Below are 18,447 nucleotides of genomic sequence, written 5' to 3'. Positions count from 1 at the left end.
TATTCTGCCTTTAATTTGTACCACATGATGACTAAACAATTAATGGGATTATTTCTTTTTTATAGAGGTATTCTAGCTTAAAGGAAAAGGAAATTGTGAAATTAGAATATCATCTTCTGACTCCTAAAAAATTCATGGATTTAGGAATAGTCAGCAATAACTGCTAACATCTCAAGAAGAGGAAGAACCAGGTATTTCATACCTACTGGCTGAAGAACACATAGCCATCTGTTCTAAACAAACTAACCACTCCAAAACTACACAAGGCTTTACACTTGACTACCAATTCACTAGAAAAATCACAGAATGGCTGGACATATTAAACAACACCATGTAGACACAATCTGTGAAATCCAGACTGTGGAAAATTCTAAAGGACAAACCTTGGTTTCTTTAACAAAAACATCAACAGCAACAGCCAAAATTTAAAAAAAAAAAAAAAAAAAAAACAAAGCAGGAAAAAAGAAAAGCATGTATATCAAAAGAGACATATTAACCATTCACAATATTTGGACCTTATTCAGATCTTCATTGAAACAAACTATTAACAAGACAATCAGGAAAATATGTACATGACTAGATATTTCATGGTATTAAGAAAATATTGCTATGGCTATTAAGTGTCATAGTGGTATTTTGGCCATGCTAAAATAGAGACATCTTTTAGAAATACAGAAATATTTACAGATGAAATAATATGATGTTTTGGATCTTAAGGGGGAGGTATAGATGAAACAAGATTAGCTGTGAATTGAAAATTATTGAGTGAATACTGAGTACATCAGGTTTCTAATACTATTCTCTCTGCTTGTGCATGCACTTGAAAATTTTCATAGTAAAATCTACCTTCTGCTTAATATAAAATATTAACATGTGGATTCTTCAAGCTCCAACCTTCCCTGTCAAAATTATTTTACTCACAGTATGTTATCTTTCTGAGAGGTATAGGTATATGAAGATGTTTAGCCTGAGTAGGCCCTATCTATTAGAATGAAGACACTGACTAGTACAGTGATCAAAATTAGATAAGCAGTTCTCCTTAATTGCATTGAATCCTGCCATGCACAGTAATAGCCTCTCAGCTCTACATATAGATCCACCATCCTGCTGTAAACTATACAGGAGTAAAGTTCTTATAAGCTAATAACGAATCATGGCCTCATGGAAGACAGAGCCAGGAATCTGAGCCATCAGCCACAGTGTCATTGCAAGGCACCCAAGAGAACAGCTTGGGAAATCATGTAGTTCTGTTGGCACTACCTGTTCTCCCTCCAGGTCAGGAGAAAGCCACCAACAGTAATATAGCTTTCTGTTACTGCTAGCCAGGAGCCCCACCCCATAACTTTTTCCTCTTTTACAAGCAGTACTTTTTTTTATAAAGAGTCTGTACCTTGTTTACATTTTCCAGAGAAACCAGGCTTGTCACCCACAGGTGTTTGAGCTTGGTGGCATCTGAAGTGATGGGGAATGTTTCTTGCAGCTTTAAATTCTCTCCCCAGATTGCTAATAAACCTTCTTTACTAATCGTCAGATAATGACTTGAACTTTTTAAGAAAATTACTTTTTGAATGTTGTCCTTGTGTTTTACTGGGAGGAATTCCAGGTCCTTCCACTGGGGCACCACAGTTGCCTTTGCTCGTTCATCTTGCTCGTAAAGCTCTAGCAGTATAAAGGAAGTCAGCTTGTCCCAATTAATGAAGCCGTCTTGGGCCACATCCACTTTGTCAAAGAGCTCCCCGTATTCTTCCTTCGTGCCCCAACCAACAATCTCTGTCATCTTCTGTATAAAGTCTTCTCTGGACATACAAATGATTTTCCTTGGCTCTGGCGACTAGAAACGGGAATCCAAAAACAATAGTGAGACAACAGTGAAAGCATCATATGCACAAGAGCACTGTGCTACCCACAAAGGTGAATTTAATCAGCAATTCTGCCAACATGAAAAGAAAAATGTCTTTTGCTTGATGACAGTAATATACTCAAGTGAACTTAAGCTGGGGACCAAGTAACTGACAGGACTAGAAGTTGACATTCTCAGTCACAAAAAGTCAATCATGACAGTCCTTATATCGGGAAGAGTAAGGCAGGAGAAGATGTGATGACGGAAGCATGGAGTGATGTGAGGCTGTGAGCCAAAGAATTTGGTTACCTCTAAGCTAGAAAAGGCAAGGAAAGGTTTCTCCCCTAGAGTCTGCAGAAGAAAGGCAATCCTGACAACTTGATTTTATCCCTGTAAAATCCCTTTGGGGTTTCTGAACTCCAGAACTGTATATTAATATATTTGTGTGTTTTAAGTCATGGTTTTTGGTAATTAGTTACAGCAGCAACAGGAAATTAATACAGATATATCTCCTTTTGTTGCACTTCACTTTATTGTACTTTGCTGATACTGTGATTTTTACAAATTGAAGGTTTGTGGCAACCTTGCAAGTCTATCAGTGCCATTTTTTTCAATAGTATGCCTACTTCATATCCCTGTGTCACATTTTGATAATTCTTACAATATTTAAAATTTTATTATTGGTAGTATTATATCTGTTATGCACATATATCTGTGATCCGTAATCTTTGATGTTACTACTGTAATTGTTTTGCGGCAGCATGAACCACGCCCATACAAGACAGCAAACTTAATTCATAAGTGTTGTGTATGTTCTGATTGCTGCACCAACCAGTCACTCCGCTTTCCCTTTCCCTTTCCTTGGGCCTTCCTATTTCTTCAGACACAAAGATACTGAAATTAAGCCAATTAATAACCCTATAAGAGCCTCCAAATGTTTAAGTAAAGTCAGAGTTTTACATCTCTCACTTTAAATCAAAAGCTAAAAATGATTAGGCTTAATGGGGAATGCATGTCAAAAGATGAGTGAGGCTGAAAACTAGGCCTCTTGCACAAAACAGCCAAGTTGTGAATGTAAAGGAAAAGTTCTTGAAGGAAAAGTGCTATTCCTTTGAACACGAGAATGATAAAAAAGTTAAACAGCCTTATTGCTGCTTTGAAGAAGGTTTTAGTGGTCTGGATAGAAGATCAAACCAGGCACAACATTCCTTTAAGCCAAAACCTAATACAGAGCAAGGCCCTAACTTTCCTTAATTCTATGAAGGCAGAGAGAGGTAAGGAAGTTGCAGATGAAAAGGTGAAAGCTAGTAGAGGTTGATTCATGAGGTTTGAAGGAAAGAAGTCATCTCCACAACATAAAAGTCAATATGAAGCAGAAACTGCTCATGTGGAAGCTGCAGCAAGTTATTCAGAATCTCTAGCTAAGGTAACTGATGAAGGTGGCTACACTAAACAATACATTTTCAATGTAAATGAAACAGCCTTATTTGGAAGAAGATGCCATTTAGGACTTTCATAGCTAGAGAGAAAAAGTCATGCTTGGCTTCAAAGCTTCAAATGACAGAATGACTCTCTTGTTAGGGGTTGATGTTAACTGGTGAGTTTAAGCTGAAACCAACGCTCATTTTTATTCCCAAAAATCTCTGAGGCCTTAAGATTTATGCTAAATCTGACTGGGCACAGTGGCTCATGCCTATAATCCCAGAATTTTGGGAGACTGAAGGAGAGGATTGCTTGAGCCCAGGAGTTTGAGAAAAGACTGAGCAACATAGTGAGACTCCATCTCTACAAAAAACAAAAAAATGAGTTGGGCATGGTGACATGAGCCTGCAGTCTTAGTTACTTGGGAGACTGAGGTAGGGGTATCACTCAAGCCTGGGAAGTAGAGGCTGCAGTGAGCCATGATTGCGCCACTGCACTCCAGCCTGGCCAACAGAAAAAGACTCTGTTTCTGTGCTCTATAAGCGAAACAACAAAGCCTGCATTACAGCACTCTGTTTACAGCATGGTTTATTGAATATACATGGTTTACTGAATATACAGCACGGTTCACTGAAGCCCACTGCTAACACATACTGCTTTGAAAAAATATTCCTTTTAAAAGGGTACTGCTCCACCATGTCCCTGGTGGCTCGAGAGCTCCAACAGAGATATACAAGGGGTTTAATATTGTTTTCATGCCTGCTAACACAATGTACATTCTGCAGCCCATAGATTAAGAAATAATTTCAACTTTCAATTATGATGTTTTGTAGGGTATAGCTGCCATAGACAGTGATTCCTCTGGTGGATGTGAGCAAAATAAATTAAAAACCTTTTGGAAAGGATTCACTAGAATGACATCATTTTAGATGCCATTAAGAATATTCATAATTCATGGGAGGAGGTCAAAATGTCAAAATTAACAGGAGTTTGAAAAAAAGTTGATTCCAACTGTCATGGAAGGCTTTGAGGGGTTCAAAACTTAGATGAAGAAAGTTAACTGCGGATGTGGTAGAAATGACAAGAGAACTCCAATTAGAAATAGAACCTGATGATGTGACTGAATTGCTGCAATCTCATGATCAGAATCGAATGGATGTGGAGTTGTTTCTTATAGATGAGCAAAGAAAGTTGTTTCCTGAGATGGAATCTATTCCTGGTGAAGATTCCATAAACATTGCTGAATGACAACAAAGATGTAGACTATTAAACTTAGTTGATAAAGCAGTGGCAAGTTTTGAGAGTATTGACTTCAATTTTGAAAGAAATTCTATTGTGAGTAAAACACTGTGAAATAGCATCTCATGCTACAGAGAAATCTTTCATGAAAGGAAGAATCCATCGATGTGGCAAACGTCACTGTTATCTTCTTTATGAAATTGCCATAGCCATCTCAACCTTCAGTAACCACCACCCTGATCAGTCAGCAGACATCAACATTGATGCCCTCCACCAACAAGAACATTACCTCTCGCCAAAGGCTCAGATGATTGCTAATTTTTTTTTAGCAATAAAGTATTTTTTAATTAAGATATGTACAGTTTTTTAGATATGTGCTACGGGACATTTAATACCCCACAGTATAGTTTAAATATATCTTTTATTTGCTCTAGGAAACAAAGAAACGTGTGTGACTCACTTTATCCTGATACCCACTTTATTGCAGTGGTCTGGAACCAAATCTGCACTATCTCCAAGGTGTGCCTGTCAAGTGGTTGATGAAAATTGGGTGAATCCCTGAAGAGTGCTTAGTGAAGCCAGTAAAATTACCCCATGGTGAAACTTTAATGAAAGGGCAATAAGTTAACTTCTATACATATGCCATTACAAAGAACAGTGAAGCCACATGCAATTGATTTTTGCTGTTCGTAGCTATATTCTGTAAAGTCTCTGAGAACACTAAATTAGCAGATACTGAACCATTGCTCCTAGGGGAAACACAGGGTTAAGTTTCTGCAAGCCTCTGTACAACTGCTCACTACATAATTTTGTTTATGTTTGTTTCCATTCAAAGACATGTTATTTAATATATTGTTAATTAATCACAATTAAATTCATAGCCAACAGCATCATAACTTGTGCCTGAATGAAGCTAACACATATATTTTCTCGGTAAGACATATCTCAGCCTTCTCACGCTTAGGAACACTAGCCAGCACTCCACCACCACACTTGGGGGCCATTTTAAAGAGTGAAATCCCCAACAATAAGCACAACATGTGAAAACCGTGGCATTAAAGAGGTGTTGAAAACAATGAGATCACTTGGACACAGGGCAAGGAACATCACATACTGGGGCCTGTCGGGAGGTGGGGGACTGGGGGAGGGATAGCATTAGGAGAAATACCTAATGTAAATGATGAGTTGATGGGTGCAGCACACCAACATGGCACATGTATACCTACATATCAAACCTGCACGAGGTGTACATGTGCCCTAGAACTTAAAGTATAATAAATAAAGAAAAAAAAGAAAAAAAGAAATTGCCATACGGTAAAAAAGAGAGAGAGAGAGAGAGATGTTAAAAAGGATGCTTGCTTACAATATGAGAGCTGGAACAAGAAAGCAGAGTGTTGCCTTGTTTGATCTCCGCTTGGAATGTACACATTGGGAGACTCAAATTTTTTGCCACTCTGCACATGTCTGGGAAAGACCATTAAAGTGCCACGAGTATTGATTTGGGGATTAATCAATTTTAGGAAGTAGGCAAATTTTCAAGTATAAAATTCACAAATAATGAAGATTAACTGTATTTCAAACAAGTATTTAGCTTAACATTGATGGGCTGTTTAGTTCAGTGAGATTCATTATGACAGAATAAACTTTTCCCACCATGTTAGAGCCAAAGTCAGGCCTGGAAGAAGCACTAGAGGCAGCATATTGTGGAGCAGGTCAAACTAATGTAGGTTTAAGCCTGGTTCCACCAGAGATTGTGAGAACTACCGGCAAGGTACTTCGCTGCTAATTTCCCATCTGTAAAGTAGGTAAAGCAGTATCAGTTGCAAGAAAATTGTTATGAAGATTAGCTGAGATAATAGAAGTTAGTTTAATGGAGGTTAGTCCAGGCACTTAACTAATTAAAATAACTTTCTGAGAAATAATTGATATCAAGCCCTTTGAACCAGCCAGGAGTTAATTAATTGTATCTTTTTTCAGTTATTTTTAGTCTAAAATGTTTAGATAGCTGGACATTTTTGAGGGACCCAGATTTTAAGGGTAGAGAAAGAAACCTGGTCCTAAAAGTGCTCCATCTGTGTCAAAACTGCAAACTATTTCTGAAAACTAAGGCAATGTTGATTTTTAAACTATTACATAATGGCATCAATCAATCTCTTAGATTGTCTCATCAATAAAACAACATTTAAAAGCAGGATCTCAGTGTATTTTCTTCCTATAAGCTGGTAGTTTACTTTTGATTTCTGAAAATAAGAAACTACTCTGACAAATATCAAAACAATTTCTTCTTTACATTTAAGAATGTAGAATTAGAAACAAATTGTAAATGACAAATTTTCTTTCTCAAAGTAATATAAGCAATCAACTACATACTTTTCTGCACATTGATAATGCCAATATCCACTGGGGAAAGAGACAAGAAATATGGCTAGGTTATGAAATTTGGCCCAGAAAGTACAATTGTATGATGTCGCTGGCAGTTCTGTTATGCATTGTTCACCCATTAGCTTGTTAAGTTTGAAAATGAAACCATGTTTTAGCCATACCTTCAGTTAAAATCTAGTAGTTTATTTTTACTAAAAAATCCTAACTTTTTTGAAGAAGCATGATGCTTTGATTAATATGTTGTTTATTAATTCTATCATATGCCAACTTGAATAAATTAGTTAAATGTACAATTAAGGTAACTGATCTTTTATACAAGCTTAAAAGCACAAATGCATTAACTTTTACCACATAATTCTTGTTTTATCAGTGACTCCCACCCTCTGGGACTAGAATTAATTCATTCATGTCTTCATACTGTATATATCATACACTGTGGTTGGGAAATCGTGTGGCAGTGAAGAAGGTGGAGCTCTAAGTCTTAGCCCCAGTTATGGCACCTCTAAGTAGGAATAATAATAATGAATTCCTAGTGCTGTTATGAAGATCTATTCAAAATTTAATGTATGTATAGCACATGGGATAATTTAATGTATATATAGCACATTTATATTCAATAAATGTTAATGCCCTGCTAAAGGGTTTGGGGAATAGAAGAATTATAAATTGAGTCGTCATGTCAGCAATGATGGTTTTCTGAGAATTTAGCCAAACTCGTGTGTGTGTGTGTGTGTGTGTGTGTGTGTGTGTGTGTGTGTAAGGCTTTGGAGATGTTCATAATTACTAATATTAGTGATCTCTACCAGGGTGGCTAGTTGCTAACTAGATAGTTCTTAAAGATTTCTTAGGGGCCCAGAGAATAGGTGCAGGAGACTGTACCAGCAGAATGGTCTGAAACTCTCTGCTTCTATGACTGTTATCATCATAGCAGCAGATGCTAATTTTTGTCTTATAAAGAAACAACCATACACACTGTTTCAGTTGCTCTTCCTCAAAGGCACAAATATAAAACTGTCCTAAGTGAGCCTGGTGAAAGTAAAGTTTACCTCTTCCCAGAACCATGGCTCTTTCACATATACAAGAGCGACATTTCATCCATGTGAGTAATCCCAGCTTCTGTCTTGTCTTTAGCAGCTCGTAGTGCTACTCTGTGAGCCAAATACCCCCATCCTGGACTTACTGGCGGAAAGTAATTCCACAGAAAGAAAGCAAAGATAACTTTTCAATCTAAAAAGGAACTTGCATAGAGCATCATTTAGTTGCTACAAACTCTTAGTTTGCATTAGATTCAATACTGAGTGGCGAAATAATTTACCATTGAGCTGTCTTTAGGGATATACATACATATGCATACACAGACACACATCTTCAAATTAGTGCTAATTTAGTTAATGTCTGGGCTTTATGCCTGGATTTGACACATAACATTTGTATGCCCTTAAGCCAGTCATGACCTCTCTCAGGGTTTGCATGAAGTACCAAAAAGATAATCTGTATGATGGCCATCTTCTTTACATTAGACAACTCTATTCAAGCATTAATTATTGCTGACGCATCTAGAACAGGAGGAATTCACAAGTATACACTTAATATAGATAGGGAAATATTAGGAATTTAGGAAATTTTACTTCATTATAAAACATAGAGCATAAAATAATTCTCATTTCCTTCAATGAAAAGTTTAATTACTATGGCTTTAATAAAATCTTTATTATTCCAATAAACAATGTGCTCCCATTCAAATATAGGCTTTCAAATAAAACTACTTAATAGTGTTTTAAAGGTATGTCCTTTGATTTTATTAATCTATATTATCTATAGGGTCTTTTGAGGTAATAATTAGTGCTCATGCCTCTGTTAGAACTCCTCTTCTAATAAAGGTGAAAAGTATGAGCCATTAGAAAACATAATCTCATTCAGCTCTTCCTAGTACAATGTTTGTACATTTATTTTGCTATATCTATTTAACTACTAAGAAAATAACCAGTTATTAAATTGTCTACATTTGTTGTGGCAAGAGCCAGAAAGCTAATATACTCAGAATGTCCAGCTGATTATATCACTAGACACAACTTTAGACCTTTTGAAAATGTTCCTGTCTTCCTGAATTATTTTCAAAGAATATTCTGACAATCATTTCCTTTTGCCTAAAAACCATGTTTTGCAGTTACAGTCGGTTCTAGTGAGCTGCCTGTCTATTTAGAAAAAGCATAAACTCTAAAATTTCCTTCAACTCTGAGCTTTATAAGATTTGGATTTAACCATAATTTATATGAAAAGTGAGCTCTAACCATAAGTGCAAAACTTTAAAAAAAAACCTTGATACTTGACAGGCATTTTTGCCATTAAGAAGAGATCATGTTCCATTGGCAACTTGAGTGTGCCAACATTCTTTTACAAATGTTTATTTTTTGCACAAAAGAATCCACGTGTATTATAGAAAATGAAGATAAGTCAAAAATTAAAATCATTTATAATGCCATCAGCCTTTCAGATTTATTTCTAGGCAGAAACAGAAATGACCACTTATTATTTACAAAATAGCATCATGATATACATACATATCTTTCTATGTGGCTTTTTCCACTTATATCATACCATAAAGCTATGCCTCTTATAATATACATTGGCCTTTATTACTATTTTTAATGACTGCACAATATTTTATAGCAAAGACATACAATTATTTATAATCCCATTATTAAAAATTTCAATCGTTCCCAAAGCTTTATAATTTTATATAAACAACCCAGCAACATATATATATATTCCTACATACACATCATTGCTAAGCTGTCCAATTATTTCCTAAGGGAAATTCTCTAGAAGCATAATTACTGAATCAAAGAATTTACATGTCCTGAAAGTTTTTAAAATATATTTTGCCAAATCCTCTTCTAAAAGGTTGAATCCATTTACATTCCCATCAACAAAGTAGGAGGTTGCCTGTACTCAAGACCCTCATAAAGGTGGGGTATTATTCTTCTTAAGACTTATCGATTGGTTGCTAAAGTATAGTTCTATTAAATAAGCCTAAATATTACTTACTTTCTGGAGGAAAGAGATATTTCTAAAGCAGACATTTTATCTTTCAGAATCTGCCAACCCTTAGAAATGTTGTTTATATTTTTGCCCCTCTTTCCAATAGCATATTTCATAATGAAATGAGGCAAGAAATACTTTCTTTTCTCCCACTCTGCAAATAAGAACTTGGCCAAGACAAAAGTCCCAGTTCAACATTATTGAGAAAGCACAATCCAACTTGGTCTGGGTATTTTCTCCTCTGTCAAAGGTTGTCAGTGGGTTAGCATTTCACTGACCCAAGGTTTACTGCCCTTAAGTCATTGGTGAGTATTTGTTTCCAGAAACTGAAAATCAATGTCAAATGGTAAGTTGTAAGCCACTGGGAGAAATACGTCCATCCATCCTTCCACCCATTAATTTATTCATTAATAAATACATATTAAAGATGTATACCATATAAAGCAGCACAGCATAGGTATACTTATTTGTTCAGTCAACAAATGTTTATTAAGTGTTGGTTCCATGCCAGACAGTATTGTAAGTACTCATCACTAAATTTTTTAAATTTTTTTTATTTCCATAGGTTTTTGGGAAAGAGGTGGTATTTGGTTACATGAGTAAGTCTTTTAGTGGTGATTTGTGAGATTTTGGTGCACCCACCACCCGAGCAATATACACTGAACCCAATTTATAGTCTTTTATTCCTCAACCCCTTCCCACTCTTTTTCCCTGAGTCCCCCAAGTCCATTGTATCATTCTTATGCCTTTGCATCCTCATAGCTTAGCTTCCACTTGTGAGTGAGAAATACGATGTTTGGTTTTCTATTCCTGAGTTACTTCATTTAGAATAATAGTCTCCAGTTAAATTCAGGTTGCTGCAAATATCATTAATTCATTCCTTTTTATGGTTCAGTAGTATTCTATTGTGTGTGTGTGTGTGTATACACTTGTTAATTGTGTGTAATATACACTTGTTAATTGATGGGCGTTTGGGTGGCTTCCACATTTTCACAATTTCAAATTGTGCTGCTGTAAACATGCTTGGGCAATATCTTTTTGGTAAAACGCCTTCTTTTCCTCTGGGTAGATACCCAGTAGTGGGATTGCTGGATCAAATGCCAGTTCTACTTTTAGTTCTTTAAAGAATCTCCACACTGTTTTTCATAGTGGTTGTACTAGTTTGCATTCCCACCAGCAATGTAGAAGTGTCCCCTCTTCACTACATCCATGCCAACATGTATTAGTTTTTGATTTTTTATTATGGTCATACTTGCAGGAGTAAGGTGGTATCACATTGTGGTTTTGATTTGCATTCCCCTGATCATTAGTAATGCTGAGCACTTTTTCATATGTTTGTTGGCCATTTGTATATCTTCTTTTGAGAATTGTCTATTCATGTCCTTAAGCCCACTTTTTGATGGGACTGTTTCTTTTTTTCTTGCTAATTTGTTTGAGTTCATTGTAGATTCTGGACATTAGCCCTTTGTCAGGTGTATAGAGTGTGAAGATTTTCTACCACCCTGTGAGTTGTCTGTTTACTCTGCTGACTGTTCCTTTTGTTGTGCAAAAGTTCTTTAGTTTAATTATGTCCCAGCTATTTATCTTTGTTTTATTGCATTTGCTTTTGGGTTCTTGGTCATGAAATCCTTGCCTAAACCAACATCTAGAATGGTTTTCCAATGCTATGTTCTAGAATTTTTATAGTTTCAGGTATTAGATTTAAGTTCTTGATCCATCTTGAGTTGATTTTTGTATAAGATGAGACATGAGAATCCAGTTTCATTCTCCTACATGTGACTTGCCAATTACCCCAGCACCATTTGTTGAATAGGGTCTTCTTTCCCGACTTTATGTTTTTGTTTGCTTAGTTGAAAATCAGTTGGCTGTAAGTATTTGGCTTTATTTCTGGGTTCTCTATTCTGTTCTGTTGGTCTATATGCCTACTTTTATACCAATACCATGCTGTTTTGTTGACTATGGCCATAAAGTATAGTTTGAAATCGGGTAACGTGATGCCTCCAGATTTGTTGCTTTTGCTCAGTCTTACTTTGGCCATGTGGGCTCTTTTTTGGTTCCATATTAATTTTAGGATTGTTTTTCCTAGTTTTGTGAAGAATGATGGTGGTATTTTGATAGGAATTGCTTTGAATTTGCAGATTGCTTTTGGTAGTATGGTCATTTTCACAATGTTACTTCTATCCATCCATGAGCACTGGATGCGTTTCTATTTGTTTGTATCATCTATGATTTATTTCACCAGTGTTTTATAATTTTCCTCGTAGGAGTCTTTCACCTCACCTCCTTGGTTAGGTATATTCCTAAGTATTTTATTTTTTCTTTTGCAGCTATCGTAAAAGGAGTTAAGTTCGTGATTTGATTCACAGCTTGGTTGCTGTTGGTATATAGGAGAGCTACTGATGAGTGTACATTAATTTTGTATCTGGAAACTTTACTGAATTATTTTATCAGTACCAGGAGCTTTTTGGAGTGGTCTTTAGTGTTTTCTGGGTACAGAATTATATCATCAGCAAACAGCAACAGTTTGACTTCCTCTTTACCAATTACTTTGAACAAGACGACAAGATCAATGCTCTTCGAATACATACACTTCAGTGTAGAGACTAGGTGTGCTGGTTACTAATAACACATGTTTTTAGGTTATAGAAATTAATAAGATTAAAAGCATCACATTAACTATTGCTTTTCCTAATTTTAAATGGCATGTAGCCTTTAAGCATGCTGAAACATTCCATTAAAAGGTATTTTGTATGGACTAGATACCTTTCCATAATTTTGAAGTTGTCTGATTTTATTTCAGATCATTAGAATGCTGCAATGCTTTTTTTATCTACATGAAAAATTGCTCATAATAGGATCTCAAGATTTTATTTTCTTCATAAGCTGCTAGTTTTATCAACACTTCACCAAAATTAATATTTCTTTTGTCAGACATTTGGTATGATTTTTCTTTAATGTTCCAAGACAGCTGAATGAGTACACGCTATCAAAATGCAGCCCTTTCCCCTATAACTATAATTACATTTAAAATTAACATGCTGGTTTCTCATGCTTCATTCTGGTGTACTTGCCTCAATTTCCCTTGGTTACAAAGCATATTGGTTATGAATATGTATTAGGGTTTGCTGTCAAATTCTGTGAACATCTCCTGGAGCAGAAGATTAGATATGTTATTGCAAAACAGATGCATCAGTTTATATCATCCCCTGCAATTTTTACTTACTAATGAACATTTATGAGGAAATGAACAACAGAACAGGGGAAATTAGTCTGCTAGTCAAGGTCCATAGCACTCTTTTTTCTTGCTTCAATAGATTTTAGTAGAATTTAATTTTCATTTTTACTATACTATCAATTATTCAAGAGCTCATCAATTTGAATAAAGTTAAAGTTTTGTAACTAACAAAGACACAAACCTTGACTGAATTTAAGGTTTGGAATCAAACTCTCACAAGTCAAAAATTCAACATTTTGATTTCCTATCTAGCTGGTGAATTAGAAGTGAATCAAAGCTGGAGGAAAAACTCAATAAATCTTTCTCTTTTAAATAAAGATGATCATCATCCCTGAGAAATATAATTGTTCTTATTAATTTTCTCTAAGTCTGTGAAATTCTTCAATATCTGCTATGGATCTAAAGTGTAGTTTATCACTATCATCTTTTGTGCCTAGGCTAGAAACTTGGGGGAATAAGAGTGACCAGCGAAATGGTGCAGCCGACAGAGAGCTGAGTTACATTGATTTTCAGTTGGAAATCTCACTGTAGCAATAAAAAGATTTTTTTTTTTTTAAATTGCTGTTCCTTTTTTGGAGACCATGATTATGGCAAAGAAGTTGATGCATCCATAGGATCATAGATTCATACCATGTTGGAGCTAGAAGAAAGTTTAGAGAATCTACACCAAACCCTTCCTTTAAAAGGAAGAAACTGATGTTCAGGCTTATTAAGAAAAGACTTCTCTGAGGTCACATAGTTCACTATTGGCAGAAACAGACCTAGAACCAAGAATTTTCAATTCTTAACCACTTTTACCACACTTCAAATACACTGGCTTCAACAAAATCTGATTTTCTTTAGGATAACACAGTCATCAACAAACCAGAAAAATAAGAGGTTGGAATGTATACTCCCAAATAATCTCATACTGTTTTGATAAAAGCTATCTATCCAGAAGCCTAAAGCTTTATAATGATATACTTACATTTCACATATAAACTTTGAATCGATAAGATAAGCATAAAAAGTCAGAAAGATTCTAATCCAGGTTCTGAGGGGAGCCTTTTCACCAAACTATCAGCTCTTTCTTACTGTCACATCCTTCTCAAACCAAAGATCCAACTTCAACCAATCTCTGGTAATTATCTTCATTCTTTGGTTCTGCCATCCTTTCACCCCAGATATCTGGTAAAACACAGCACTGGAAAAGTATCCTCTCTGTGCCTATACCCAGGCTGCTGAACACTAATGGATAGGGCAGAATGATGTCACCACAACAAAATACATGATCTCCAACCTCAAATGTCCCTCTATAATACTAGGAATCCGTCCACGTTTTCTTGCTGAACTCTCACTCTTATTCTCTACTTCTTTTAAACTCCTACTTTATCATTTCCCTTCTCTTCCTAATAAAGAAATTTGACTCCTAACCCATAAGGAAAAGGAGCAAAAGATAGAGAATGAAAAGGGGGAGAAAGAAATGGAGGAATCAATTACGTAGAAATGTCCTCAATGTTTTTACACCCAAATATATAATGACCTGTATCTGCAGCCATCTCCTTCTCCCCTGTGACAGCAGAACTTCTGTGTTCTGGATACATCCTTCTCCTACCACCTAGAGAATCTCTTCTACTGTTATTCTCTCTTGTTCTCTATTGACTCCTTTTCATCAGCATTTAAACATGATCAAGTCATTCGAATTAACCATCTTCCCTTAACATTGCCATCTGCTTTTTTGCTACTGTCTCATCCTTCTTTCACTCAACTTGAAATAATCATGTTCTCACATTGTCTCAATTTCTTCACCTCCAGCTTACTCAACCTATTGCAATCTAGCAGCTGCACTGAAGCTGCTCTTAACAAGAAGACCAAAAATCCTGTGGCTAAACATTTCAATACACTTTTTTCTGGTTCTCATCTGATAAACGTGAAAATGTACCAAGTTAATGTTTAGTGCCAAAATATCTTTGTTTGGGAAAATAACTTGAGATTCCCATTTAGTTGGAAAATGGAACCTGAGTTATGTGCAAGATCCCAATCAAGAAAGAACAGGGATCAAGCTACTGTAAAAAAAAAAAAAAAAAAAGAGGAAACTAGGAAACTAATTTGGTGTTTGTTTTTCTTGATTTTTTTATTCGATTAGACAGAGGGAGAGAGAAGGAAACGGTGGCTGAAATGGGAGGTGGAAAGGACGGGAGACTCCAAGATGGCAGAGGGTTGCATAGTAATAAAGTGCCATTGAGAAAAACCCACAGGCAATATGGCTAAAATTATTTTAATAATGGGAGTATCTGCGTGTTTCTGACATATTTCCCACTCCAACCCACACACCTACTTCCCAAAAACCTTCAGTTTTATCTACTTGACTTGTAAATGCTTTCTGAATGGAAAGTCTTGAATAACTACATAAGTAGCTGAGTCTCAGGCATGTGTTAATTTGATAAAGAGAGATGGCAGCTGCAACGGAGGGCAGGCAGAGGTGATTTTACATTTGCAGAAATTTGGAAAGGGCTTTGGATTTCCAATATTATGGCATAAGGGTTCGAGCCAATGATTCCATCTCTCTAAGTTTGGAAGGCTCCCACCCATAAGTTATGTGTTTTTAATATGTATCTCTGTAGAATTTGCCTCTGTTGACTCTTCCCTACATCTAAGAACAGTTGCTTTCCTTGGTTTACATTACACTGTGTTTCTCAGCAACACTTCTGATCACTCCTTCTCAGTATCTCTTGTAAGTACCACTTTTTCTGTGGTACTTACAGAAAGATAAGACAAAGATAAGATAGGATGAGGTATTAGCTTTTGGCCCTATGACCTGTTCCCTTCTCCCATCATATACCCTAGCTGATTTATATGACCCAATTTCTTAGGCTTCAAACATGGTCTAATTGCTGAGAATGCCCAAAGAAATATCTTTATCTAGACCTCTCTTCTGAGCCCTAAATCTTTATATCCTATTTCCCTTCTGGATATATTAACTTGGAAGTCCTGTATAGATAATTCAAATCAACATGTCTAAATAACAATTCATTTTGCCTCAGAAATAATATTTTTTCCTCTTTTCCTTAGATTTAAATATTTTCAGAATTAAACACTGGGGGAAAACACAGCCTACAGGTCCATGAATATGACAGAGGTTGAATGAACCAAACTACATTTAACAAAACAGTATAATACAGCTGTTAAACAAATGAAAATACTCTCTCTCAACTTATATGGAGATACATTGTTAATGAAATACAATTAAAATGCCACAGAGAATAAACGTATGCTATGTTTTATGTGAGAGAGAAGGTAAAAAAAATACACACAGACAAACATGTATTTAAAACAACAGAACCACAGAAAAAAATTTTCAGAAGTTAATGAAAATTATTATCAATGCAGAATGAGAGGATGGGAAGAAAAGGATTGGGAAGATAATAACATTTTCTAAATATGCATTTTATACTGTTTTGACTTGAGAACCATAAAATGTTTCATATAGTCAACAAAATAAAATCAAAACAAAGATTTTTTAAATTCTAAAATTTACTATGTATATATACTCACCTAACCATGTAACAAGCTTATACAACCACACAATAAGATAAATTAATTTTAGTATCATCTATAAGCCCAGTTCTCTAACCCATGTGCCCTTAGTGCAATATAATGAAAAAAAAAAAAAAAAACCTACAAATAAGTCTCGGATTTTTCTTTAGAGTAGTATTGATGTAATAGTTCCAATACTATTTCATATACATTATAGAATAAAGCATATGAATAAACATTTTAATGCTGCTAGAACAAAGATTCAAAATGTGACAGCATGGAAATACAAATGATACAAGTATGGAGTGACAGAGGGAGAGGAAGAACCCTGTGGTATTTGTATTGAATTGGAAGTATTAGTATAAGTTCATTAGTTTTAAAAATATGTATAGATCAATAAATACAAAGATTGATTTAGACAGGTATACATATATCCTAGCTATGTCAACTGAAAGGACCTGGAAGCAATGACACCCCTAATAGCAATGAACACACTACTACCCAGATCCTGTTACGCTAAATACCATTCTCCAATAAATGGAACTGGGGATCTTTGGAGAAATGGCTGCTTCCAGGTCTTGGGCAGTAACATCATCTTGTGCCAGAAAGCAAAGCAGTAATAAGAGATTGATGAAAATATGTTAAAAGGATACAAGAGCTGGTTTGAAGGGGTCTCACACTAGCCAAATTTGGGGCATTTTGAGTATCATAAAATAATGACCATAATAGAAAACAGCACATTGAATAGAATAAACGAATCCATAAATCTGTGGTCAGACTCAAGGCAGAGAGAGAGAATGAAAGCATGAAAGAGAAGAGGGGCAGAAGACTCTCTCTTACAGAAAGAAAAATGCCATACTGAAAATGAGGAAGAATCAATAGCATTTAAAATTACCATTTTCAACCTTCGGTACAGTCATTGTTTCCAGCAAAGATAATCAATCAGTAGTGAAACCAATGGATGAAATCTTGTTGAAGAATATTCACAATATACTATAAAAGTATCAGCCTACAAGTTCCTTTACAACGGATCACTCTGGTGGATCCACTTCAGTCAAGGGATCCAACTTATAGCATCACCAGTAATGGGACAAATTGACATAATGGGACTCTCGATGCCATACAAGAAGTGGAGATAACTATGTAGTATTCTCTCCAAAAATGATGAAGGTGAATCTAACAGTAAAGAATCAATAAGAAAATCCAGATTATGGGATGTTCTAAACAACTGGCATGAATTTTCAAAATTTTATGTCATGAAAGACAAGAAAAGTGGGGACTCCTCAAGATTAAAGGAAACTACAGAGATGTGTCAACTAAAGCAAATGTATAATTCTGGATTGGATCTGTGATTTTAAAAAGATCTATATAAAAGACATTACTGGGACAAGAGGGGACATTTTAATATCAACCTTTGCATTATGTAATGTATAAAGTTGAATTTCCTGAGTATAAAAATGGCATTATGGTTATCTAGAAGAATGCCTTTGTTCCTAGGGAAGTTTACTTAAAATATAGCCCTCCATAAGGGAAGGCCTGGGTCTAAGCAGCTTTTAACTGCCACAGGGTAGACATTCAATAAATATCTGTTGTAAGAATGAGTAAATGATAAATATATTGTAAATATTCTTTTCTATATTGAGAAAGAGATCTTTATCTGTTTTACTGATAATAGCAAGTTTGGGGAGGGGGTCATAATAGTGAATGATAGCCAAGATTATAGAATAATAATGTATAAAATAACTTTGGGAAATTATAAACAAGTTAAAAT

The 18,447-nt window shown here is 35.4% G+C and overlaps 1 protein-coding gene across 1 annotated transcript in view; it reads right to left on the bottom strand.

The window, feature by feature from the left end:
• The window catches only part of LOC108512262 (WD repeat-containing protein 64-like), a gene marked incomplete at its 3' end in the record, with an annotated part of 58,193 nt that overhangs the window by 25,670 nt on the left and 14,076 nt on the right, over positions 1–18,447 (bottom strand). The window contains exon 3 of the mRNA XM_017847439.1: positions 1,391–1,831. Coding sequence (XP_017702928.1) covers positions 1,391–1,831 — 441 coding nt within the window. The remainder of the gene's footprint in view (positions 1–1,390; positions 1,832–18,447) is intronic.

The sequence above is a fragment of the Rhinopithecus bieti genome, unplaced genomic scaffold (assembly GCF_001698545.2).
Source record: "Rhinopithecus bieti isolate Rb0 unplaced genomic scaffold, ASM169854v2 scaffold_30204, whole genome shotgun sequence".
Classification (NCBI taxonomy): Eukaryota; Metazoa; Chordata; class Mammalia; order Primates; family Cercopithecidae; genus Rhinopithecus; species Rhinopithecus bieti.
Note: the sequence above shows the minus strand (reverse complement) of the source record. Positions and strands in the feature narration are given on the sequence as shown.